The 27,702-nt window shown below is 45.7% G+C and overlaps 1 protein-coding gene across 1 annotated transcript in view; it reads right to left on the bottom strand.

Moving 5' to 3' along the window:
• Positions 1-23,805, bottom strand: part of Lrrk1 (leucine rich repeat kinase 1) — a 129,946-nt gene extending 106,141 nt beyond the window's left edge. Inside the window, exon 1 of the mRNA XM_052713390.1 lies at positions 23,699-23,805. Within this exon, the coding sequence (XP_052569350.1) occupies positions 23,699-23,795 (97 nt within the window). The 5' untranslated portion in view covers positions 23,796-23,805. The remainder of the gene's footprint in view (positions 1-23,698) is intronic.
• Positions 23,806-27,702: the final 3,897 nt, after the last annotated feature.

Genomic DNA, 27,702 nt, shown 5'->3' with positions numbered 1-27,702 from the left:
ATACCCAGGCATGGCTGTGAGTGCCTGTAATCCCAGCACTGAGGAGCAGAGTCAGCGAGATCCTGAGAGCTCAGTCAGTGCCAGTTAGCCTAGCTGAAAAGGGGAGCTTCTGGCTTAGAGACCCCGTCTCAGGGTAGTAATGTGGGGAATAAGAGAAAGGTAAGCCTGCACATTCCTGTTGATGTTACACACACACACACACACACACACACACATGCACACGCACACGCACACTCATGTGCACACATGCACACTCACATACCTGCACACACACACACACACACACACACACACACACACACACACACACACACGTGCGCGCGCGCTCATTGTTGTGAGTTCTGATGCTTGTGTCAACTGAGATGTGCAAAGGTGGACAGACAATCCGTCACACAGCACACAGGGAGCAGACAAGATGACCATTTCTCAAGGTGGTCGTTCTTTCCTAAAAGAACCTCAGGTATCTTCGCAGAACTCTTTTCTCCATTTCCCAGCTATTTCTCTGTTACTACTGAAATGTCAAAATTTCTCCAAGTATGCTTTTCCAGTTCACACGGTCAGTTTTCCAACCTCCTCACAACAGAGATAGACCCAAAGGAAGAAAAAAAAAGTAAACAAAAGAAACATTTAAGACAAGACCCCGAGGCATTTCCAGTAACTTCTACTGATAACTGTGTAAGTAGAACACTGGGCGACAGAAAAAGAACTGTATTTAAGTTGTCGGAACGGGGTTCAAGCCCTGAGCTTGACTCTCAGTTTCTCAGCGTTTGGCAAGCATGCAGGATATTTGAATCTCACCGTTTTGTAGAATGCAACCTATGGATGATTGCACCGAGTGTACCACACATGTCAATAAAGAGAACGGATACACGCAAAGGGGCCAGGCCTCTTCTTTCCCCTTGGTCTGTATGAGGCAGTTGAGTGGGTCTGCACTTCCTCCATGGACTGCCCTTTTCCTTCCATCCCTGGAAGAGTCTCCACACCTTCCCTGCTGGGCCAGCCTTCTCCTCTGCCCGGAAGCCACCACAGATGGGAGTCCCCAGAAGACGGTGGACTTTCCCTCTGGGTTTCCTTCTCCTTCCTCTGTCTACATGTGGTCTGACCCAGATCCTGCCCCCTTGGGAGAGTATCTGCCCGGGCTTCCCTCAAGCTGGGCCCCACTCCCTCACTGCTGTGGGTGCATAGCAATATGCCCTGCACACAACAGGCACCCACCTAAAATGTCCTCAGTGCTTTCTGCATGCCAGGAGGGGTTCCACTACAGCCTTGCCCATCTGCAGTTCATTTGCATGGTCCAGGGGCACAGGAGTCTCCTGGTGAAGGGCAATCACAATATACTCAGGCCCTTTCTGGAATTTTCTTTCTAAGAATCACTTTACGACCTCCCCCACCCCAATTTCCCCTCTGTTCCCCAAGTAAGGCTGTTTCAGAATAACATTTACAAGTCTCCTGTCAGATCAAAATTTACACAATTTCAAGGCAATATTCCGGGGCTTTCCAGTTCGTACAAGGATCTGAAACTTAACCATACGCTTAGGAATACACCATGCTAGAAGGACAAAGCATTCCTGGGGAAGGAGACCCCAAGCTCAGAGAGCTCCAGACCGGAACAGAGGAACGGGACCACCAAGTCACACACACCAGTCACTCTCACCTCTTCTCATGTCGTCAGGCCCCTTCTCAGGGTCCCTGGGGTCCTTCTACTGCCTCTCTTCCTCTACCACAAAACTAGAGGGACCGGTGGAGCCTCGCTAGATCGGAGGCTCCGTGCTCAGGGTCAAGAGGGCGAAGGTGTGGGTAGTGCTTAGAACACTGCCTGACCCTTGCTGGGCTCTGGAGAAACGCCATGCCATTGTCACTACTTAAAGTTAAGTTAGAAATTTTGCCCCTCTGTAGAAACTATGAGGTTTGAGGTTCTTATCTTATTCCTCGGTCATCTGAGATCAGGCAACGTCAATGACACAGATAAGTTGGTGGCTTTTCATTACTCAGCTTGGAGTCAGATGTGACTTAAGCCAAGAAGTCGGCAAACAGGTCACTCGTAGCACAGGACAGTGTTGGGTAGCAGAGGTAAAGGTGGATTAAGCTCCCTAAGTGTTCACTCCAGGCAGGGCAGCATGAGCCGCAGCACAGTCAGACAGGCCTGGCACGAAGCTGAAGCTCGATGAACATTCAAGGTGAGCTGGGTGTGGCCGTACATGACATGCCTGTGGTCCCAGAACTCGGCCGGCTGAGATATGAAGACTGTGACTTCAAGTCCGCACTGGGATGCACAGTAAAGATGCTGTCCTGCCCCCACCCCAGGGAAAACAACAACCACTTCCCCAATCATGCTAAATGTAGAAGCAAAACACCCCAGCTGCTTACGCTGACAGTGCCCTTATCTTAAAATGTCACTTAATATTACCACAAAAAACAACACCAGGAAGAAAAGGAAAGGAACTACCAGTGGAAAAATGTAACAAAAATGGCACAAGTAAATCTTTTTTATAATGTATTTTATTTAATGTCTGCATACATATACACATACACATACATGTACACGTACACATACATATGCATACACATACATACATACATATATATATACACATATACATACACATACATATACATACACATACACACATACATATACATACACATATACATACACATACATATATACACATACACATATACATACACATACATACGCATACATACATACACATACATATACACACACATATACATATGTGCACGTGAAGCCAGAAGGGAGCAACTGATCCTCAGAAGCAGGAGTTACAGGTGGTTGTGAGCTGGGTGCTGGGAACAGAACCCAGGCCCCTTGGAAGAGAAGCAGGTGCTCCCAATTACTCAGCCATTTCTCCAGGCCAAGAGCAAACCTTTTAACATCCATAATTACCTTCAATCTGAATGGATTAAAATTTCCAATCAGAAGGTAGAGAAAGCCCCAGTAGGTAAAAATAGGAAACGCGCTGCTCCCCCAAGAGACAGGCATAGGCTAAAAGTGAAAGGTCACAGGTACTCCTTGTGAGTGGGACTGAAAGAGACTTTCACTGTGAGAGAGAAGGCAGAGAGAGCATGAGAACCAGAGGGGACGGAGGACACCAGGAGAACAAGGCCCTCTAAATCAACTGAGCAAAGCTCATGCGAACTCCCAGAGACTAAGCAGGTAGCACACAGGGCTGATACGGGTCCACACCAGGGACAAAAAAAAAGAATTGGTGACAGTACTTCCAAAACTGTCCAAACACTGAAGAGGATGGAAGATTTTCAAACTCATGTTATGAGATTAGCCTGCCAAGATCCTACAAGAGCACTATAAGAAAATAAAATTACAGGAGCTCACTGTCCATCGCCTGGGGACTAGTGCTGCCCTCAGCCTCCATCAAAGAAACCTCTTCGCAGTGAAGGGTGGTTAATGCTGAGACTCAAGGCCCGTCAGAGCCCTGAGAAAAGTAACTGTGGACTGTTCAGCCTTAAATGAGACTCTCGAAATCACCCCTTCCACAGCTCAGGGAACACGGGAAAGGGGGTTAGAAAGGATGTAAGAACTGGATGATGGGGAGGAGGGCTGTGAAATGTCCCCTTGCAGGCATGTCATGGCTGTGGCACTCAGAACTCAGGCAACTGGAATTGTCTCCATAGGGTCTGCAGAAAACGGGGCCTTAAACATTCGGCCATAGATGGGGAGAAGCCCATGGGTCACCTTCCACAAGGCCAGAAGAGGGCTGCTAGAAGAGAGGAAGCCATTGTTTTTAGTGATGTTGTCACAGGTGGGTTACTCAAAGTTCAGTGACTAGCTTCACAACTATGGGGTGGCCCCGGTTAAACCCAATGGGTCACATAGTAACACACAGACAGGGTATGAATGTGGGACTGGAACTTGGTGAGAGGAGGGGAGCTGGCAGGGTAGGAAGAGGATAGAGAGAGTAGTGGGTGGCCAGAATATTATATACACATAGGAAATTGTCAATGGATCAATTAATAAAAGGGGACATTACAGGTCAATAAACATGATGATTGTAGGTGCAAATGTTCTCCACCAAATACCTGTAAGCTGAATTCAGCAGCACATAAAAAAAGATCACACACCATGATCAGCCGAGAGTGAAATTTATCCTTAGGTGCAAGAATAACTCTACATGTGCTAAATGATAACAGTGGCACACATTGACAGATCATCTCAGTGGACACATCAAAACCATCAGAAAATGTGCGATATATTTTCAGGGTAAGAACTGTCAATGAGGTAAGTATAGAAGCAAAGGATCTTAACACAATAAAGGCCACAGATAGCAAGGCCGCCGTTTTCATCGTACTCAGTGCTCTACCACCAGCAATGAACTCACCGCTTCTATTCACAGTAGTACTGGCAGTCCTAGCCAGATCAATTGGGGGAGAATAAGAAATAAACGGCACCCAGATCAAGAAGGATTTAAATGATCTCTGTAGATGACAAACCGTTAGAGCTAACAAAAGATCCAGCATAGTTCGAGGACACAAGATCCACCTACAATAATCCCCTGCACTTCTGCACAATAATAGAAAATGAATTCAAGAAACTCTCACTGCTGGGTGGTGGTGGTGTCCGCCTTTGACCCCAGCACTTGGGAGGCAGAGGTAGGCAGATCTTAGTGAGTTCGAAATCAGCCTGGTCTACAGAGGGAGTTCCAGTACAGCCAGGGCTGTTATACAGAGAAATCCTGTCTTGAAACAAAACAAAACAAAACAAAACAAAACAAAACAAAACAAAACAAAAAAACCAAACCAAACCAAAACCAAAACAAACAAACAAAAAACAAAAACAAAAAGGAAACACTCTCACTTACAAAAACTACAAAAATACTTAGTAAAATTAACCAAGATACTGTGTGACAAAACTTTTCCTGGGGAGACACAGCACACAAATCTATCCACCCCAGACAGGGATCCCACGACAGGCTGAAGTATGGGTATCACCCAAGTACAACTTGGTGAACCAATGAGACTTTTTTAGGGTTACTTACAGGATATGGGTGAAGGGTCACTTACAGGAGAAGAAATGACAGCTGCATCATCAAAACCCACCCCAGCACGGGTGACAGCTCATAAAAGCTGGGAACCTTGGAGCACGCTGCATAGTCTGCAGGCAGCCAGCAGGCTGGAGAGTGTCCTTTCCAGGTGCCTCAGTTGCTGTAAACCTCTGCCAGGCATCCTGGCTGGTTTCTGCTCCTTCTAGACAGCTTGTCTGTTCTCAGGGTTTTTTAGGCTCAGCTTGCTTCTGTTTGAGGGGGACTCCCAGCCTCTTACTGTTTATTCTGGCAGGGAGGGGTTTAGTGAATCTGGTCAGTTTCAGGGACTTCCTGAAGATGTTTTGAGTTGTTTACCTTCATGCTTAAGGCCCTTCCCTGCAGGATGGAATGTTTCAATCTCAGAGGAAACTTTCACATAACACCAGAAATTAAAAGACCTATTTCAAAGTGCATGCAAGAAATCAAAGAAGACACAAACAGAATGGTGTATCATACTCTTGGACTGGAAGAATTAATACTGTAAAAATTTCTAGACTATTCAAAGTGACCTTCAGATTCAGTGCAGCATCTATCAAAATCCAGCAGCACTTCATACAGGAATAGAAAACAAACAACAAAAAACAACAACAAAACCTCCTAAAACTAATTGGAACTCCAACCCCCCCCAAATAGCTAAAATAGTCTTGTGGAAGAAAAAACTCAAAGCATTACACTTGCTGGTTATAAACTACACCACAAAGCTGCAGTAATCAAAACAGTATGCTTCTATCATTCATGCAGACACATGCACGTGACACAGAACAGAGAATCCAGAATAAAACCCGCACATACACAATCAACTAATTTTTGACAAGGCACCTAGAGTGTACAAAGACGGAAAGATGGTTCCTTTCACAAAATGTACTGGGAAAACCGAATATCTAATTATAAAAAAAGAGTGAACTTGGACCTGTATATTACACAATGTCCCAAACTCAACTTGAAACAGATTAAAGACTTAAATGTCTGGAAGTTTCAGAACTTCCAGAAGAAATATAGGGCAAAGCTCCTTGACATTTGTATTGTCAGTGATAATGCAGATGAGATAAAAAGGCAGGTCAGACAAAGTACAAATAATATGGAACCACAACCGACGAGCTTCAGCACGGCCACATGTATGCTTTGAAGTCATCTGATCTTGTTGGAGGAAGTGTGTCCCCGGGGTTGGCTTTGAGGTTTCAAAAATCCATGTTAGACCCAGTTGTCTCCCTCTCTGCCTATAGATGAGGATGCAACTCTCAGTTGTTTCTCCAGTTACAGTTTCAGGACTAAGCCTCTGAAACTGTAAGCAAGCCCCCAATTAAATGTTTCCGTTTATAAGAGTTCTTGCCCTTGGTCATGGTGTCCCATCACAGCAACAAAACACTAAGACAGTAGTCTACAGAACAAGTTCTCTGTCTCAAAACAAAAACAAAACAAAAACAAAAACAAACCTACAAGTTTTTCACAAAGTCCATACTAGTCAACTTATATTAACTATTGTCCTTGTTACTCTACCATCAAACACCCAACAACACACAATTTAAGGATGGGAGGGCTGGTTTGGCTTACAGTTTGAAGGGATGTAGAACACCATTGTGGAGAAGGTATGGAAGCAGAAACCGGAAGTGGCTGATCCCATGTGCCCATAGTCAGGAAACAGAGCGGACAGCATGTGCAACCAGGCTGTAACACCTCAAGTCCCACCCAGTGACTCACTTCCTCCAGACAGACTCCATCTCCTAATGGTTCCACAACCTTCTAAGAAGTTCAATAAGCTGGAGGCTGAGTGGCTAAACACATGAGTCTGTGGAGACCATTTCATATTTAAACCACAGCACAACCATCAATTATAAAATTACGTTAGTATCAGCTGAAAAAAATCTAAGGCAAGGTGAATAAAATCACACCCTCTTTATGTTAGATAATAAACTTCCCTCTCCTATTAAATATCTGTAAAGCCAAGGGACGTGCATGTCCCAATCAAGGGACTGGATTGGCATTTGTTTCCATAGAATGACACCTACCAGTTTTCAGTGTTTATTGATCATTTCTGTTTGGTTTGGTTTGGTATTTTGTCTATGAACTAGAGTAACTCCTCACTCCTAATGTCCTTTCATTAATGTAAAAACTGGAACACCCTTTTCCACACCGGTTCGCAAGTGTTCTTTCCAGATGACAAAGTTAGCTCTCTGCTAATGTGTGGAAACCGGTTCGTTCTGGCAGTTGGCACACAGAAAAGTGATTTGCGACAAATCAGTGCTAACTGTACGTGGCCAGGGTCCTTCGTTTTCTCTCCCATCATGCCCAGGTTTTGTGTTATGCTTTGAGAAAAACACCTCACTCCTAAACCGTTTTAATTCAGTAACTTTCCTAGACTTCGGTTAAATTTTACACCTAAATATTTGATTACTCTGAAATTGACCTCTGTGCAGAACTGAGGAAACAACATGGCATCCTATGCCACTGGCAAACAAAGCCAGCAAAGCAAAGTGGTGTGCATCCTGACACGCTCCGAGCCGGCCTTTGGTTCCTAGCTTTCTCCAGTTCTCTCTGGTTTTCAACCTGCTTCACGGTGGCGACATCGTAGCAAACTGTCCCCCTCCCCCTGGCCCCTCCCTATCTGAATTTTCCCAGCTATTCTGATGGCTTTATTTTTCTAGATAAAATTCAGTATATTTTTTCATGCTCCCCAAAGAAGTCCTGTTGTATTTTAATTGCTCTTGCCCTGAATTGCGATACCAATTTATTGGGAACTGACAATATTAAGAGAATATTGATAATGCTTGTATGTGTTTGTTCAACGGGTGGACAAAGGCCGGAGACACAGGTGCAAAGATGAGTCTTCCACAACAACCTGTTCTTCAGCATGAGTTTTGATACATAGAAGAAGGACTATGGTTTTAAAGAGGAATCAATAGTATTAAGTCAAAGGAATATGAGTTGAAAAGGGATCAGTGATATTAAGCCACCCTAACTATGACAGTATTTGATTTTTTAAATAGTTCTCATGCTCACAGTTTAAAGCTTCCTTTGGTAGGCCTTTTATTTATTCATATTAATTTTATATTTGGAAATTCATTTAATAAGGCAGGTTTTTTAAAAAACAGACTTTTCCCTTCTTATAGCCCTGTGAACATCGAAAGTTTCCGTTTTAGTTTCTGTGATTTCGTGGAATTTGACAGGGCATCTTGTGTGTTAACCAGACCCACTGTCTACAGGAGGGGTGCTTTGAAACTTGTAAGAAGAGGTCAAAGAGTTCCTTGAAATTGACGGGCAAAGGCTATGGAGAGAGACTCCAGCAGGGCATGTAACCCACTCTTCCACTCTAAACTCCACCCTGCCTGACTCATCAGGAAAGAATACCCTCACTCACATTGAAGAGGTACTGGATGCCGGGGCACACCTCAGTGATGGAGCACATGCTTGCTATGCTATAACCAAGGGTCTACACGGAGACAACTTCTCACATAGGAAATTAGGAGAACCCCCAAATTTGGGGGCAAACACTATTGTCTGGCCTATGGGAAAACGGGCAAGACTAAACACTGTTGAAGTTGTGAGGCAACAGAATACTCACTTTTGGAGGCAATTTGGCAACATCTGTCTGATTTTGAGAAGCATGTGCCTTTTGTCATAACACTTTGGAATTTACTGTATGGACAGACTTACTAACACGGGAATAGACAGCCAGGATTATTTCTTATAGTAAATATTAGGAATAGCCCAAAGTCTATTAACAAAAGATTGCCTATAGAAAATGTGGTACATATAGTCTGCAGAATACTATACGGTTGTCAAAAAGAACATCAAATGTACAAATGTATGAAAGAAACAGGTGAAACCCAGACAAGCATTTGCAATTAACTATATTCTGTATAAAAAAAAGGAAAATGGCAAGAGTCTACATTTGTTTTGCTTGCTTACATTAAAATAAATCCTGGAAGAAGGAAAACTGAGAGCTGAAGACTGACACTTAAGATGTTTTAATCATGTGATTGTATTACAGATTCAAACAGTAAGTTCTGAAGTGTGGTCATGAGGCCTAATGGTGCTTTGGTCATTGATTGATGATCATGGCCATGATGGCGGACACTTGACAATGCTGGACCATGAGACGATAATGCGGCTGAAGAATCCCTGTCTCCCAGGGTCACCCAAGCCATGTTAACATGGGATGGTAACATGCCGTTCGCGTGTCTGTGACGCTGCAGGTGCAGGTGAATCTCCTGTAACGCACAGCACTCCATCCTGCCTGGCGACGTGATGGGAACAATGACTCACCGTGGCTGCTTCACATTCCTACTGTACCAGCCTGTGCGCCTGTAGTGCACGCCCAGCTGCACGAAAGCCCTGTAAACAAGTTATCGCCTGTACGCCTGTAGTGCACGCCCAGCTGCACGAAAGCCCTGTAAACAAGTTATCCCCTGCCTCTCTTGGTTATACCATTTTCTTTCTTCACTACTCTTACTGTATTTGGTGTGGCCGTAGGGGGGACAAGCTACACCATAAATGTGTGTTTATGTATGTGATATATATATACACATACATCTACATTTATCTAGACAAAATATAACTCTATACATATACGCATACGTAGAGAGGGATACCCAACGGTCTAGGGGTGCATTCAGCTACACCATGTGTGTGTAAATCTACGTAACCTATAATGTTCACACGAGAACAAAGTTGCCTAACACACATTTCCCAGGTGTGTGGCATTGGTGAGCGAATCCTGTGTTGTCAGGGGAAAAACGTAAGATCATTAACTCTTCCTTCTCTCCATGTCTTCAGAGATCAACACCCTCAAGTCAAACAACAAAAACTGAGTCTGGCTAACTTTCACTAATGTGGGATTGGTCATCCACCTTCCCGAACCAAAAGCAAGGATGCTACACAGGCCAAGATCGGGGGCTTCTGAACCAGCAATAATCAAAGTTGATGGGTTTCACTCGTGGGTTTGAGATGGCACTGATGGATGATTACAGCGTGGCTGGGATGTAAAACCGAGGGACCCAACCCGTCCTCATGGAGACAGCACTCCACAGAGTTAACACCTGCGTCCCCAGGCACAAGCTGAACAGCCGAGCAACCTGCATCCACAGCTCCTTGGGAGTTCTCCCCATACTGCTGGGGTTTTAGAGCATGGCTGCCTGAGATGGACCAACCCTGGTCTGTGGTTGCCACAACAGTTTTCCAGTACAGACCTACTTCCTTAGAGCATACTCTGGCTGGCTGGCAGTAACATGTTCTCTCTCTCTCTCTCTCTCTCTCTCTCTCTCTCTCTCTCTCTCTCCTCTCTCTCTCTCTCTCTCTCTCTCCTCTCTCTGTCTCTCTTTCTCTCTCTGTATGTGTCTCTGTCTCTCTGTATGTGTGTCTCTGTCTGTCTATCTCTGTCTCTGTTTCTTTGTGTCTGTGTGTCTCTTTTTCTCTATCTGTGTGTGTCTGTGTCTGTCTATCTCTGTATCTCCCTGTCTCTGTCTATCTCTTTCTGTGTGTGTCTGTCTGTCTCTGTGTGTGTCTGTCTGTCTCTCTTTCTGTGTCATGTCTATCTGTGTATCTCTGTCTCTTTTTCTCTCTGTCTCTGTGTGTCTGTCTATCTGTCTCTCTCTTTCTGTGTCTGTCTCTCTCTGTGTCTGTCTGTCTGTCTCTGGTTATTGAACTGAAGCACACGCCAAGATTCTTTAGTAACCACAAATATCCGGGGAATGCCTGACTCTGCTCTCAAGGCCTGAAGCCCCGTCAACCCTGACTCACAGCCCCCTTCTCGATCTTCCTATGACTTGTGTCCAGGAGGAGGGGCCCGAGGCTGCACATTTAAGACAACATCCCTCACAAACAAACGAGCGTAGAAAGGCCAAGGAAGGAGGAGAACTGTGCTTATTTCTAGCTAAGAATTTTTAAGGAATAAAAAGTGAGTAAGAGAAAGGGATGTTGTCTAGGTTCAATTTAGAAAAAAAGAGTTTCAGATAGCTTGTCTTGGCAACTTCCTAAAGCCACCATGTATTTCTTTAAATTTGTAGATATTATTATGGCTGATAACAACAAAGATAGAAAGTCTTAGTTTCTCAGAGATTTTACGAACAAGAGACTAAAAGCATTATTTTGTGAAGGTGGCAAGCTTCAAATGAACGAGATTAATGTCATTAACTTCCTTAAGAATTTGTGTTATCTCAGCTGGATGCAATGGCTTACACCTTTAATCCTAGCACTTGGAAGGCAAGAGGCAGGCAGATCTCTGTGAGTTCAAGGCCAGCCTGGTTTATAGAGTGAATTCTAGGACAGCCAGGGCTATATAGAGAGATTTTGTCTCAAAAAACCAAAACAAAGCAAAAGAATTAATGTTATCTTAACAATCTGAGTTCAATCATCAGGACCCACAGGATGGAAATTGAGAACTGACTCGGGCAAGTTGTCCTCTGACCTCCAAATCCATGCTATGGTGCATGTATCCACACGCATATACAGAATAAATAAACTCAATCAAAAAAATTTAAATAAAATGATCAGAAATACCAAAAGTCATATTAGTGTAAGAGGAGGACCAGAAGTCAGGGCACATGGGGTTGGAGAAGGCTTGGGGTGTTCTGAGGCTGCCCAGGCTATCACAGAAGCAGGAGGAACTGAGGGCTGCTGGTAGGGGGACTCAGAGAGGGACCCTAGTGAACAAGTTCCTGTGGCTTAGTCCAGCCTGTGCCGGGCAGCAGGAACCAAGAGATCTGTCCCATTTGCACTAAAGAGGAAGGGTGGGAGGCAAGACCCAGACACCTGCTAGACGCCCCTCCTCAGGAGACATGCTCTGGCTTCCCCCACAGGGAGTCTGCCACAGTCTCCTCGCCTCCTTCCTGCAAGCTCTAGGGACTGAGGTTGGGTTGACAGAAATCTATGGGGAAATCTCCGACACAAAGAGCGCCAGCCAGCTAGATAGCCACAACATTTGAGGAGGGTCAGCAATGAACCAAACTGCCGGAGAAGTCAGTAGTCAGCCCAGAATATGTGCTTATTGGAAGCCCAGCAGATGTGACACACGTCACAGGTATGGCCCTTGAGCCTTAGAGTTCACATGGCAACATGAGCAGCTCACGGTGACAGTGTCTGTCCAAGGCAGAGTCTGGCTGGACCTAAGAGTATAAATTTCTTGATCTATCCCGCTGTTGCTACCCCAGACCAGGTGGGGAAATCTACACAAATAAGGTAGTCACTGAAATGGGTGAGATCTGGGCTCTCATGGTAAGACTTGCTGTCAGCAAATGCACCCTCATCCCAGGGGGACAGAACGAGTCTGCACTTGAACTTTCCCACGCATCGTCTCAGGCCCCAGCTTCCCAGCATCTCAGAGCGCCATCTCAGGCCCCAGCTTCCCAGCATCTCAGAGAGCCATCTCTACCCAGAACCACTGTTAGAGAAACCAACCAACAAACCAACCAACCAACCAACCAACCAACCAACCAACCAACCACCCTGAGAAATGAAACCAGTGGATCTGGAGAGTAGGGAAGCAGGTGTGGTGTAGAATGGAAGCGACTGGGCTGACTGAGAGCTCTGTCATCGGGAAGACCCAGCAGAGGCTGCAGCGTGAAGACGGCAGGGTTGGAAGCAGAGACAAGAAAGTAAGAGACATGGAGGGTAGAGTCACCTGTCCTCATATGTGCTCAAGGTGAACCCAATATCTTCAACACCAATATCTGCAGGGGCTCAACCTGGTTTATACAATGATGTAACATATACACATGGTCCAAAGTACAACTCTCCATAGATTTCTTATGACACTTAACACTATGTAACTGTGTGCTAACAGCTGTTTTATTGAAGACTGAGGAGAATGAAGTCTGAAAATGCTCTACACAGAGGTCATTTTTTTCCTACAAATTTTTGACCTTCAGTTAGTTGACTGTACAGATAGAGGCTGTGGATAGGGAAGGAGCTCATGCAGGCTCCTTTTATCAAAATAAATCTATAATAAAAATTTAAGAAGGGGGAGTGGAGGAATGACTCAGTGGTAAGAGCACCAGATGCTTTTACAGAGGACCGTGTTCAATTCCCAGCACCCATATGGTGGATTGCAACCATCTGCAACTCCAGTCTCAGGGGATTTGATGGCCTCCTTTGACCTCCCAGAGCACCAGGCTTACATGTGGTATAGAGACATACATTCAGACAAAACACTTATACACATAAAATAATAAATAAACTCTCAAAAAATAAAATAAACCAATTTCAGAAGTATCTAATCTATTCTAAGAATATAATCTAATCAGTGAGAATAATTTCCAAATTGAGTAAGACAAATTCTCAGAAGTGATTGGATACTAGGCAAGACATTGGAAAAGGAAGTGGGAAATGTAGAAAAAGAGAAAGAAGAAAAGAAGTACGCAAAGCAAAGAGGAAAAAAAAAGCCAGAGGTAGTCTTTTAAGGGAGCCTTAAGGAAATAAATAATATCAACGAAAGACAGATTAACGAAAATTGAGACCCGGAGGCCAAGGTGTGGGATAGAGGGAGGTGGGGAGACAGGGATACAAACATGAGACTTCTCAAGCAGCAGCTGCAATAAGACAAAATATGCCCTAAAGAATAAAAATCATGAGATCAGCTGAGAAACGGGACTCCTTGGAGAGACAGTGGGGTGCACCTCTAGGGTGGAGAAGGGACAAGCCAAACCCTGGTGGCCTTGTCAGGTAAGAAAGCAAGGGTGCCGTTAGACTGCTGGGTTCGTGCCAAAGACAGAGAACCCAGCCCAAGGAGCCTACTGGCCAAAGAGGAACAATCTACCATCAAGAAGCTCAAATCCACATGCTCATAGTGATACCGAGAGGGTAACGCCTTCATTGGTCGCCCATGAAAGGTACTCAGGATCTGACTCACTCTAGAAAAATGAACAGAGAAAAAGCTAAGCATCGGCCGGACATTCCTCTACAGCTGCGGCCAAAGAAACCACAGGTTAATGATGGACAGAGAGAAGATGCTTATCTGGAAATGGTTTTCTGCTTATACCTAAAGAAGGGAAAGCTTTAAGCACCTTCTCCCCGTGTTGAGACAGATTTCATGTAGCCCAGGTTGACCTCCACTCACTGTGTCGCCAAAGATGACCTTGAACCTCTAATTTTCCTGCTTCTGAATCCTGGGTGATGGAATTACAGGTGTTCATCACCACACTTGGTTTCAGGCAGAACTGGGGATCAAACCCAGGACTTCACACATGATAGTGAAGGATTTTACCAATTGAGCTACATCAGGAAAAAAGCTTCACTATTTTGTAAACCTGAATGTAATAAATAATCCAAGCAATAATGAAGGGTTGGTAAAACCATTGGGTAAAAACTGGAAAACCCATCAGTACCTTAATAATGAATATCAAGCTGACACCAGTTAAAATCTCTGGGGAAAAAAATCTAAATAACAAAGAGAGACACCAGACATCATTAACTCCTGAAGCAAAGTAGGAGGGACATACACAGATGATCAGGTGCTGTTGCCAACAAATCTCCCTGAATCTAACCAGCCCTCCAGGTCCAAAGAAACCACAGGGAAGAGTAGAACATGCCAGGCCACAAGAATGCAAAGCCAAAATCCAGACAGTGGGAGCTGCCAAGGATCATGTGACTTTATCAGCAACGAAACTGCACAGAAAACAGAAATGAGGGAGAAAATAGAAGTTAAGAGTCTTGGGACAGTGTTGATCCTCAGAACACAGAGACAATGATCCGGCCAACTGGAATGCAGAAAAATAACAATAGATACCAGTTAATAGACAAGGAACACTTGACTATTGACTAGATAGTATTAATCATGTTTTTTTTTTATTTTTAAAGTATGCATGTGATGTGCTGTGAATGTTTTTAGACTTCTGAAGCTATAAGTCTGTGTATAGGTCCCAAACATCTGGAGAGAGGGAGAACATTCACAGATCCAGACTGGCCATGTGTAAAGTAGCTGAAGCTGTTTGACGGGTCCAACAGGGTTCATTATATTAGTCTCTTGCATTTTGTGATGCACTCAAAACTTCCACAATACAAAAAAAAAATGGAGATAAAGCATAAAATTTTGCACAGGCTAAAGGTTTGTGAAAGAGAAAACCACCACTGTGAATGTAAGCCTAAGAACGTGTGATTCCTCCCATCCGAATGCTAACCAGGTCCTACCCGGCTTAACTTCTGAAATCAGATGAGAACAGACGGTCTCAGGGTGGGATGCCATAGACAGAACCTGTGGTTTCTGAGGTTAAAAAAGAACAAGGGGAACTAAGCGTCTGTCAGTTCTTTGGAAGAAAAGGAAACTAGAGGACATGGAGGGAGGGGGTGGGAAGGTGGGAAGGCGAGGTTTTTGTTGTATTTCCTTTTATGCTTTTGAATTTGATGTCAACAGAAACAATTAAAAGTATTTATGTAAATCTTGATTTCTCTTTGCCAAAACATTGGGAAATTTTATTTGACAAAGTCAACTCAAGAAATAGTGGTCTAAATACACACATCAACAAAGAGAAGCAATAATCAAAACCAACCTGGTTTTAAAAAACACATCCAAATACCAAATTCATAAATGCCCAAGTAGGCCAAATAATGCATGCCTCTCCTTAGAAAATGTAATGTACACAGTCCCTTGGCATCTGCAGGGATGGCTTCCAGAGTCCTTCTGGATGGTAAAACACACGGATGCTATGGCCTTTATGTAAAGTATCATATAGTATTTACATAGAACCTAGGCACATCCTCCTGTACACTTGAAATTTGTTCAAAATGACTTAGAGTAACTAAAAATAAATGCCGCATGAAAAGTTACCAAATTAAAGATAACCATTAACTTTCTGCCCTTTCTTCTGTGCAGAAATGGAGCCTATCTCCTATGCTGGCTGAATCTGAACTTCCTTTCTGACTTATTTTAACTTGTGGGAAACGGCTGAAGTGATACTGCCTCAGCTCTGGACCCGAGCCTTCTGCAAGTCTAGAAGCTTCTATCTCTGGAACTCTGGAACTTTCAACGGCAGGCTGTGAAGAAACTGGGGCTGTGTGACTGGGTGACAAGAGGACATGTTAAGAGTGAACAAAATCACACAGAGGAGCATCGAGGCACCAGCCACACGGGTGAAGCAAGAACTGCTTGGCTGAGCCCCGCCCAGACTGTTGACCCAGACAAACCTAGGCAATCATGGACAATTTATTGTATCAGGCTAATTAGTTCTTGCTTTTGTGTTTCTTCCCTGGATTCTAAGCATTAGAAGGCATTTCTGGTTTCCCAAGCCTGGTTCACAGGAGGCTTTGACATACTGTGCAGTGAATAAATTCTCAAAGGAACAAGGGCTAGGCACACCATTCTCTCTTGTTTTTAGAATGCTCAACAAATGTAGATTCTACCTTTTCACGGCTCCCTCCTTCTGGTCAACCAGGAAAATCTGAGAGCCTACGTCATCTACTGATGTGTTTTAAATGAAATTCTCAGTGCCAGACATGGATTACCTCCCTGCATGTTGTTGGCCAGAGAGGCTCCAAGGTACCCAAACAATACAGAGCCATTCATGGCTCTTGGTGTCCCATAATAACTAGATGGTAAGATCCTACCGCTGAAGACACCACACATTTTGGGTTCAGGATGCAGAGAAACCAGTCTTGACTGATAGGGAAACTAACTCTTCTTGATGACTAGCTTTCAAAGTATTAGAAGGCACTGTGCAGGCTGCTGGAGAGAAAAGCCATGCATGGTCTTACTCAGAGCTGGACCCTTCTACCAGGCAAGACTGCCCCATTGGCACAACAGCGATAAGACAGCTTATGGGGGTAACCAACATTTCTCTTGACTGGATTTGAGGCCTGTTCCATAGGAGGGAGTTTATGCTTGGTACTAGAAACACAGTAGAATTCTCTCGCTAGGGGAGTCATAGTCTCTAGGGGAAACCCTACTGATGTTATTTTGTTGATTGGTTGTGTCGTCAAACTGCCTTCTAGCTACTTCTGATTATATTCATGGACTGTGATGTTCCCAGTCGTGGTCAGTGAAACTTCCTACAGCACTGAGCACTGCTGAACGCAGAGCCACAGTACTGCTCCAAGTGCTGAAACCCAGTAACTGTGAGTATTCAGCTGTAGGTGAGACAGATATCCCAACCCCGCTCTCGCCCAAACTCACGGAACATTTAAGAAGAGGGGGTGGAAAGAATATAAGATCCAGAGGATGGGAAGATGCTTTGGAATATATCACACAATGGTTGGTTTACCTAGAATTCACTGTAGATATGTTAATTTTAAATACACAACATTTAAAAGATAAAAACTAACCAGGAAAACATTAAAATAATAGGCATTAAAATAAATAACTTCCAATTATAGTTCCCCGCAGAATTCAAGAACATATCACACATACATATAACAGAGGAGCAGAACACATGAACGGGACAGTGAAGGACAAAATGGTTTTGGAAATTAAGCACAAGACAAGTGACAAGCCGGGAGTGGGGCCTTGTGCCTGTAATTCTAGTACTTAGGATGCTGAGGCTGGAGAATGCCCACGAGTTATAGGACACTACAAGCCTGAGCTTCATAGTGACTTCCAGTCTGGCCTGAGGTGCAGAGTGAGACCCTCTATGTAAATAAAGAAGTAAACAAACTGTAGTGGGTAGCCATTCCAGCTTTGATCTGGAAGTTCCAACCCCCATTGAGACTTCGGCAACTGTCACGCCTACAAGGCGGGGCCAAGGGAGGCGCCGGGGACCCGAGATCTGGATCGGCGGGCGCTCTCTCTGTTGCGGGACCCTGGACTGGAGAGGTGGACTAAGCAGAGCTCCAGAGAACACCGCTGGACTGTGATACACCTTCCCCAGACCCCGCGACCTACCTATCCCTTAATTTGTAAGTTACGCCATTAAATAAATCTCCTTTTAACTACGTGGAGTGGCCTTAATAATTTCACCAATACAAACAGATAACAAAAACAAGTACCAAAGTGAATTGACATGCATCTTAACCAAGAGGAGTTGAGCAGAAACACACAAAAAGGAGAGGAAGCAGAGGAGAGAACAGTGTCAAAGCAATCTCCAGGCCTGAAAGGAGTTCACCCTTGCCCTATCCACTGCCAACAAGCCTGAGGAGAAAGGACCCTTACCTGAGTTGTTCGTTATTACACTCCAGCGTACCGAGCCTGCAGGGAAGAGCCCAGCATGTTCAATGGAGGAGAAGAGGAAGGCGGATGGGACAGAACGGAGAGAGACACATCCCATCAGAGAACAAGAACAGGCTCTTCCAAACCCAGAGGCAGCCGGGGGCAAAGCAGGCCCCGGGGAGTGAGGCTGAAGATGCCTCCCAGAACACAGCCCCATGGCGGGGGGGGGGGGTGGTCTCTCTCTCAAAGCCTATCTTAAGAACTTTCTTTCTGGGGCACTCTAGTCAAACAGCCCAAAGGAAGAGTTCAGGAGGGAGGGGGGAGTTGGATAAAGGCACAAGGAAAAGGCAGGGGGCACACACTGGAACCTCACAGGATGAGACCAGTGCCAAGTCTCTAAGCAGGAGTCCTAGCAATGAGAGCATCCACAAAGCTACACATGTGACATGGAGATGACTCAGTGCCAATAGGGTGAGCCCTGGACAGAGATGCTTATGGCTAGAAGTCCATAGAGACCGTCCTGGTGGACCAGGCAGAGGGACAAGCATATTCTCCAAATAAGAAACCCAGGAACAGGACACAAGACCACTGGGCAGCAGAGACCAGGACAGGGCTTTGATTTGCTCTTTATTCTTCTTTTATCATGGCTCCTTGTGTCCTTGTGGTCTCTTTGGCCAGGGACACATAGGATGTTGATAACATTTAATGTGATTACTCTGTATTCCACAATTCTGCTAGAGCATATACAGTAGTACTCAACTGTTATGATAACTGTTATGATAACGGGCAAAATGTAGGGAGTCCAGAGACACTCCACTAAGGGAATGATGAAAGAATAGGGTTGTATTTATGCACATGGCCCACAGGGAGTGAACTCTGATATCACTCAGGTGAAAAAGCTGCATGTTGAATGTGCATGCTTAATGGGGCTGGGAATATAGCTAAGGGATAGCTTACACTGACTGAGGATGCATGAGGCCCTGGGTAAGACTCTAGGATCACAAAAAAGCACAACTGAATGTCATACATGTCAAGACCTGAATAGTGTGCAAGAATAGTGTGTGTGTGTGTGTGTGTGTGTGCGCGCGCGCGCGTGTGCGTGCTTGTGCGCGTGTGTGCGTGCTTGTGTGTGCGCGCGCGCGCTTGTGCGCGCGCATGCGCGCTTGTGTGCATGCCAGCCCTACACAAGATGAGAAGTGTCAACAAGGACCACGGCTCTCCCTGTATTAATTAAATCTCCTGTGGGAATGTATGGAATTACATTCAGATGCCTGTGTTCCTGAACTTTCAAATAGGAACTTGTTGTGGAATATTATTTTAACTAGGCAAAGATGTGTTACATTTGTTTATGCTGCATTTGATTAATGATGTAAGGATGTGTTTAATGATGTAAAGATGTGCTGCGTTTGTTTCACCTCGACTGCCTAAGGCACCTGATTGGTCTAATAAAAAGCTGAATGGTCGATAGCTAGGCAGGAGAGGGATAGGCGGGGCTGGTGGGCAGAGAGAATAAGTAGGAGGAGGAATCTAGGCTCTAGAAGAAAAGAGAGAGAAGAAAAAGAAGAGAACGAGGAGAAGGAGGGAACATGCAGGGCAAGAGGCCAGGCAGCCGCCAGACGGACAGACAAGAGAAGCAGTGAAAGTAAGATACATAGAAGGAAAGAAAAGTAAAAAGCCCCGAGGCAAAAGGCAGATAAAGAGAAACAGTAATTTAAGTTAAAGAGCTAGCCAGAAACAAGCCTAAGCTAGGCCGAGCACTCATAACTGATAACCAGTCTCTGTGTCGTGATTTGGGAGCTGGTGGGTGGCCTAAAAGAAAGCCTGTTCCAGGAACTGGGCCTAGGAGGATGCTCCCTGCCCGTTGTGGGGAGGCCTTGGTTTGCCTTTTAGGCTGGAATCCAGGGGTGCTGCTGATGTCTGCACAGAGGCAGAACAGCTGCTCACTGATGCTGTTTGAACCTGGCAGCTGGGGCAGGAGTGGGAAGCCTGGGGGCCCTGCCACGCCTCCTCCCACCCAGCACCACCACAGAGCCACGGGCCCTGCTCCTCCGCCTCTGGTCCCCATAGGTGAGGGCCACCTGCAACCACCTCCTTGTCTCTGGTGCTCACACGACCCTCTCAAGTCCAGAACCCCAGTGTCATTCTTGTCTTTTGTATTCAAATTCCAACCCCATATTGGCACCCTTGAACAGTTCTATATTTACAACAACAGACCACAAGTCCTCGGGGCCTTTAAATATCTCTGAGTCTTTGAAACGCTCCAAGTGTCACAGAAGTTAAACATTTCCTTTTGGTTCTCTCCTGAAAAAAGGGCCAGGTAAGTGATTTTTAAGACACTCTTAGCAACACACCCTTGGTTTCTGGGTGGCAGATGAGGGCCGAGAAGGTCCAACCTTAGTAGCAACTGGAAAAGCAAACTGAAATCTGAAATCGTCCATATTGCTAAAATACAGTGTCTAACTAATGTGTGATTCTTCCCACAATATTGGAGCCAGGAGCCCAGGGAGAGCGTATTGCTTGAGAAGTACATTTTCATTTTGTAGCTCCTAACCACCCCCATGCAAATATCATTCAATAAATGGAGTGGTGGTTAAATAGACTCTGGATAGATTGAAGACAAGGGTGGCATGGATGGTAAATATTGCAGAGAGAGGCCGAAGAACTTCAGTTTATGATGAGGTTAGGTCCTGCTGAACTCACCACAAATGGGAAATATATTCAGCGGGAAGTGCCTCCACTGCACACAGCTGTGGAACATCCCAAGTGAGCAATACAGTCTTGTAGAGAGTCAATTATTTCCCTTGAGACTCTGTTGCTCACTGGGAGAGGTGAGGCTCTCCGCTGCTGCCCAGCATTCTCAGAGAGACCCGGATCAGAAACCAAAAGCCCAGGAAAAAAAATAAAACATCAACGTGCTCAGCACAGTTCCCACAAAATGGTACCGCAGAATGTGCATTCACACCGCGTGCTCAGTATGGTTCCCAGACAGTACCAACAGAATGTGAATTCACACTGCATGCTCAGTACAGTTCCCAGATAGTACCATAGAATGTGCATGGCATTCACACCCTGGAGCTGAGGTTTTTATGTTATGAGATGAGGGATCCATTGCTGGAGAACCAAAGAGTTTCTTTCTTTCTTTCTTTCTTTCTTTCTTTCTTTCTTTCTTTCTTTCTTTCTTTCTTTCTTTCTTTCTTTCTTTCTTTCTTTCCTTCCTCCCTCCCTCCCTCCCTCCCTCCCTCCCTCCCTTCCTTCCTTTCTCTCTTTTTTTTTTTAAAGCTCTAGTTATGGCCTCTTCCTAAGTCTGACTCATATGGATCAGGAATCCAAACAGGGACATGAAACTCCTTGTCCTTCTGCGCAGGAATCCATGCTCACAGGACACTGGCCTCTTCCTCATTACCATCATGGATGGCAGGAATGAACATTTCTGCTGGCTGCTGAGCGTGACAAATGGGCCTGAGTTGGGCCTCAGCACAAAGGTCATCAGGTAGGGCTGGCTCTGCCCACCCACGCTGGGGGTGAGACCACAGAGAGCAAGTACTGATTAGGGAAGAGGGAAGAGGGGAGGGTTGAGGCTTTGAATGAGGCTCTTTGAATCAGGTTCTGGCCACTCAGAATGGGGGAAGGGCATGTAGGAGCCCTCCTAGAATCCTCACACAGCAGGCTGGAGAAGGTGGGAGCTGGTTTTTCTCTGCACCCAGGAAGCCACTGACCAAGGATTGCTCCACAGACAGACTGAGGTTGGAAAAAGGTTAAACACTATGGGAGCTGAACATGTCATGGGGACTGCCCTTCAGAGCATCTGGAAGAGTTAGCCTAAGAAGGAATCTGCAAGGAGAGCCAGGTATTGGCTTTTAGCAGAAAGAGCATTTAGTCCCTAAAGAAAGGGCTGAAGGGATTGAAGTCATCTTACTGGGTGGAGCTAGTTGACAGGCTCCCGAGCATCCACATCCTAAGAAAGCCTGGCACCACTGCATGGGTAGAGAGCTCCCTGTTGCTAGAAGTGAGCAAGCATATTCCAGATTGATAGTTAAGCGAGGCTCTAACCTCCGATTAAGGGAAGTGTTGTAAGAGTCATCAAGCCCCAAAGCGTACATAACTCGACTCTGCTTTGTAGGAATGAGGTGCTGCTGAGTTAACTGCTGCCTGCGTGGACCAACCGTGACCAACTAGGCCATCTCCCAGCCACTCTTCCTTTGCCCGATTAATAAGAGACTACTTACTTGACCCTCAACATGCTTCATGGAGAGGCTCTGTGTGCCCCTGTACTCCAACTCAGGTTGGAGAAGGTGGTTCCACTGACCGTGATCTAGCTAGAAATATACCATCTATCCATGTACCCCACACATCCCAGCAAGTATAACAGGACACTGATATGAGAAGGATGTGGGCTAACATGTTAGAGGCATTTCCTAATACAGTCTGTTTCCTTCTTCCTGGAAGGCAAGATGAGTCCCCACTCGAGTAAACCTTATGACTATAGTAACACGTCAGATAATGAGTGCATATTTTTAAAAGCCAAAGGAAGTAAAAAAGAAAAAACAGAACAGCATATTTCAAGCATCTATGTAACAACCTGGGATCTGAAGACCCTCTGGAATGTTCCATCTCCTTCCGTCCATGTTGGGTCTGGCAGTCGGTAGTACTTTGAGAGGTAGGTAGCTGTGTCAGACCTTTCGGGGGGCCAAGGGCAGGACCCTCACACAAAGATGATGTCCCCTCGAGCCCCTCCCCACACACACCTTCAGCTGTGTAGGAGAGGCTGCAATACTTGGAAGTTTCCTAGCTTCTACTTTCCCAGGTGCCTCACCTCAACTGGAAGAGCAGGTTTTTCCACTGTAGCTGGTATCGGGCATACAGAAGAACATCTAATGTGGTGTTTGTCTAGGAGTTTGTCTAGCTGCTAGACTCCAGCAGCTCTAGCCCAGCAAAGGGCACACTATTCCTCCCGCTACTCAACATCTTTGAAACTAAGCCTTTCTAACACGCCTCCTGCACCTCAGGGGAGCTCCCCTCTGAGATTCTCATGAGACTAAGGCATGGCACACCTTCCTGGCTTACATCTGTGCCGCAAAGACACTGGGTGAGCGCACAGGCCACCTGCCACGATGCCAGAGTTGGGTCTGTGCTTGCACACACATGAGCTCTGAAACCACCCTAGACACATACAAGTCAGAAATGGGTAGGGGCTGGGCAAAAGGACACAGGCAAAACATGGACTGTGCTGCTGTTGGGTTGATGGAACTCCAGGTGAGTTTCTGTTGTTTCTAAACTTCTCTCTTTTTCTTCTTCATGTTTCTTTGGTAAAAAAGTATTTTTTATAGTGTAAAAACAAACAGCAATCCCCATTTAAAAAAAAATCCCTTGGCCAGTACCATGTCCCACTTTCAAAATCTTTGAGGCATAATAAATTTTGTACATGGCCTCTCCATTTTAGGAGAATCCCAAGATATAGAAAAAGCACCAAATAATCATTATTTTATTTCCTTTGGTTGAAAATATCTGTTCTTGGTGAGTCTAAGCTCTCTGTAGGCCAAGCATTGCAGACCCTGCTCAGCCCCTCACTTACCATTATGGGTCTCCATGGCACGTCCTGGACACACGGAAGATCCCTCTGTCCCCACACACCAGTACATACTGGGTGGTCGCTGTGACGTGCCAGCCATCAACCCCCGAGGTAGCAGGTCTCCAAAAGAAGGTCTTGCTGACGTCACCCCAACCGCCACTGCGCAGGTAGGCTAATGCACGGACACATAGTCGTGGTGCCGCAGACACGCGTTCATCCTGGTGGCAAAAGACATCATATTAGAAAGCTCCTCTCTTGAAAGCTCTTGTAGATAGTCACTGTTTTCATTGGCTTTCCCCTCTTTCTCTGCAGTATTTCTTCATAGTTCATGTATCTGGCCAACTCTGTCAGATAGGGACATTGAAAGTACAATGCCACCCCCACGCCACCATGACCCTGTGCTCAGATCTTGGTTTTTTTTTTTTTTTTTTTTTTTTGTTTTTTTGAGACAGGGTTTCTCTGTGTAGCTTTGCGCCTTTCCTGGAACTCACTCTGTAGACCAGGCTGGCCTCGAACTCACAGAGATCCGCCTGGCTCTGCCTCCCGAGTGCTGGGATTAAAGGTGTGCACCACCACCGCCCGGCCAGATCTTGTTTATGTGAAAAGAAACTCAAAATTATCCCAAAGCATCACCTGTAGTGTTCAGTTGTTCAGTCAACACTTAGCCATTTTATCTGGCAAACAGCCAGGCCCTGTGTGGAACCCGGTGCCACCAACACTGCAAAAACATGGCTCCTATTGGCAGGACTCACGCCTCCACTGGGAGGGGCAGGCACACGGTTGGTCACAATATAAGGCCGTCCCTTGCCCAGGACTGATACCTATAGATGCCGGGGGGTGCGCATGGGATCCCCACATGGGAGCCAGGCTACGGCCCCGAAGAGAAGGGGGTCTAGGAGGAGTTGTTACTGGCTATGACGCCAAATGAACCCTGTAAAGGTTACCTCTCTCCAAGGTGACATTTGACAATATCTAGAGATATTTGGGTTGTCACACCTTGAGAGAGGGGTGCTATAGGCACATAGTGGATAAAGGTCAGGTGTGTGGCTAAACAACTTCCCATGCGTGAATTATCTGGCCACATAGAGTTCTAACCAAATTAAGACTCATCTACTAAAACTGAGCAGAGTTTGAACTGCGACTAAACACTGCTCTTCCTTGCTTGGATTCCCACTGACCCTGGAGGCCCTCCAACATGAATGCCTATGCTGCTTTGCTGAAGAAAGGTCCAGACCTATTTTGAAAGGCCTGTTTAGAGCTGGCCCAGGACAGGAAGGTGCTAGCTAACATTTATATACATATGTTTTGCATGTTCCCAAAATCCATCCTATACATAAAGTACAGGGCCAAGCACTTAAGACAACCCTAAAATTGGGAGTGAGAACATAACCAAAAATATCAATAAGAAGAACTAAGTCCTGTAAGTAACAGCTCAGACACGACATGTGCTGTGGCTGTCAAACTGTGGGCTGTTTCTGTTAGGTATTATCAGTGTGACATCCAGTTGAAACTTTTTTTCTCATCTGCTGAGAACAGACCCCCACACTCCCTGGCAAATCACAGGATTACTGGGGGCCTTCACGTGAGACAGAGTTTGAGTACTCACTCTCTCCAACAGGGGTAGTGTGGCCAGCATTTAAAACAGAGCGAGGACCTGGGAAGTCAGCAGGGTCTCATGCCCCCCTATTGATGAACACACTCAGAATATCACAGTGTCCCAGCACACAGGTTCTAGAAGCTTCCCCCAAACCATGTACAAGCCACTGAGCAAGCCACAAAACAAAGAAGAGCTAAAGGGTGCTTCTAGTTTCTCCTCTAAACACTTAGGAATGAGGCGCCTGCCCTTGAGGGGCGGTGTGGTAGGGACAGGGGTAGGATGGGGCTGGGGTGGACTCTTCCAGGCAGGAGCGTATGTGACCGAGAGAGCCCTCCTTAGTGGTCTTGCTCCTATGAGCCACTCTTCTCTGAACCAGAGGACCAACCATCCAGAGAAAGGTATTTAGAGATAAGAAGTCTAAGAGAAGAGAGGAAACACAGGAGAGCCAGGCAAAACTCGGAAGCTGTTCGGAACCTCTGTAAGTTCTACAGCCCAGGAGAAGAGAGAGAGGGAAAACACCAAGACAGAGCTGATTAAAAATAAAGGCTCCACATTCCACACGAAAACCCAGAAACCAAGAACCATCGTTATCAGCTGCTTCCGAATGCCTTTCTAGAGCCACCAAACACAGGATACATTTCAAAGACTCCCCCATGGCACACGTTCCTACGTTCCTTCTCAGAACAGAAGTGGCTTGGCATATAATATGTTTAAGCTATACACACACACACACACACACGCACACACACACACACGCACACACACATGCACACACCCACCCACACACGCGCGCGCACATGCACACACATTCACACACACACACGCACACGTACACACTTTAAAATATTTTAGACTAACTCTCACCCAGCCCACTTGGTTCCCCTTTCAGTTTCTCTTTGCAAATCACTCCACAGATGGAGGATTCTGTCACAGCAGCGGTGTTTAAACTGTAGTTTGTGACTTTACACCCTCAGGTCGGGGCTTCAGGATGAGGTATCTGGAGTTACTCCATCGTTGCCCTCCCACAGCTCAGTGCTCCCTCCTGCCTCTCTTAGGTGCAGAACAATGCCACAGATCACTGTGGTGAATTGAATTTCCACTCTATACCCTGCAGAGGGCCTCGAGAAGTTTTCTTCAATTGTGACTACTTTAACAATGTTTTTATGCCACCTACTTCCTTTTGCCAACTCTTCACGCCTATATGAATGAACATATCTAAATGATGATTGAAAAACAAAAACAAGGAGCCTGGCGTTCATTCTGAAAAGGCTTTTACTGAATAGTGATGAGTTTGTGATGCCAGAGGAGAGGAAAGACAACTAACAAGTCATTACTATGAGGTTTCTGACCGAGGAGAGCCACGGTGTCTCTGCAGAAACTTTGGGGAGGACAGTCAATAAGAACATTGAATGTCCGAGTGAAGCATGCTGGGACTGCTCACACCAGCTAGCTCCTTCTTGAATCAAAGCCTGGTTGAGATGGATAGTCTATAATTGCAGATACCTCTAGCGCTTCCAGCATCCTCTGCCTACAAATATGGATGTCAAATCCGTTGTTTGAAACCCGACCAAAGTGCAGAAAGGATGGAGGACAGAAATGGTCCACCTGTCTGAAGCCACATCTGCCTTAAGGCTATTCTCTCAATATTCCATCACTGTACACACCACCCTTCACAGATGCCTCCCGGCATGGTTAGGAGAGGATGCCGCAGTGAACAAGACAGTCTCTGCCCTAAGGAGACCCAGTAGAGACCCTGAGTAAGTAAGCAGAAGATAAACAGATGAAGGAGGATCAAGAAGAAAGGAAGGGAGAGCCGGGGTAGATAACTCATAGCCAGGGAAGGCTTGGGAGGAGGTCACATGGGGCAGCAAAGCAGAGGCTTCAGCTGCAGAGTGAGCTCAACCTGGGAGACTGGGGGCAGTGGCCTGGTGCTGTGGGATGGCAGAGGGCTAGAATGAAAGGAAAAGAGAGAGAACTGGAGACTCCATGAAGAGGAGGGACGCATCCCATTCAGCCAATATGTACACTGTCCTGTTCCTAGGGGGAAACCCACTGCTATTATGCTGCTAAAGGGGCATAGCAATAAAATGGCTCCCAATGACACATGGCTATACTCGTAAATCAGTGCACAGCTCAACCCACATCAGAGAAGCTTCTTCTTACAGCAGATGGGAATTAACATCGAGACCCACACCTGGTCAACGCAGAGTGCATGAGGCTTTGGAGCACTCCGTCCTAAATGGGATGTCTTTGTCATACTCCTCAGGGCTCAGGGATGTATGGGTGAGAGGAAGTGGAAAGACTGCAACAGCCAGAGGTGGTAGACTACTCTAAGGAAACGGCGTTTTTGAAATGCATCAGGGCTGATGTACGCATGAGCTTACAGAGACTGTGGTGGCATGCACAGGGC

Source organism: Peromyscus californicus, unplaced genomic scaffold (assembly GCF_007827085.1).
Source record: "Peromyscus californicus insignis strain IS unplaced genomic scaffold, ASM782708v3 Scaffold_4__1_contigs__length_199733344, whole genome shotgun sequence".
In the NCBI taxonomy this organism is placed as follows: Eukaryota; Metazoa; Chordata; class Mammalia; order Rodentia; family Cricetidae; genus Peromyscus; species Peromyscus californicus.
Note: the sequence above shows the minus strand (reverse complement) of the source record. Positions and strands in the feature narration are given on the sequence as shown.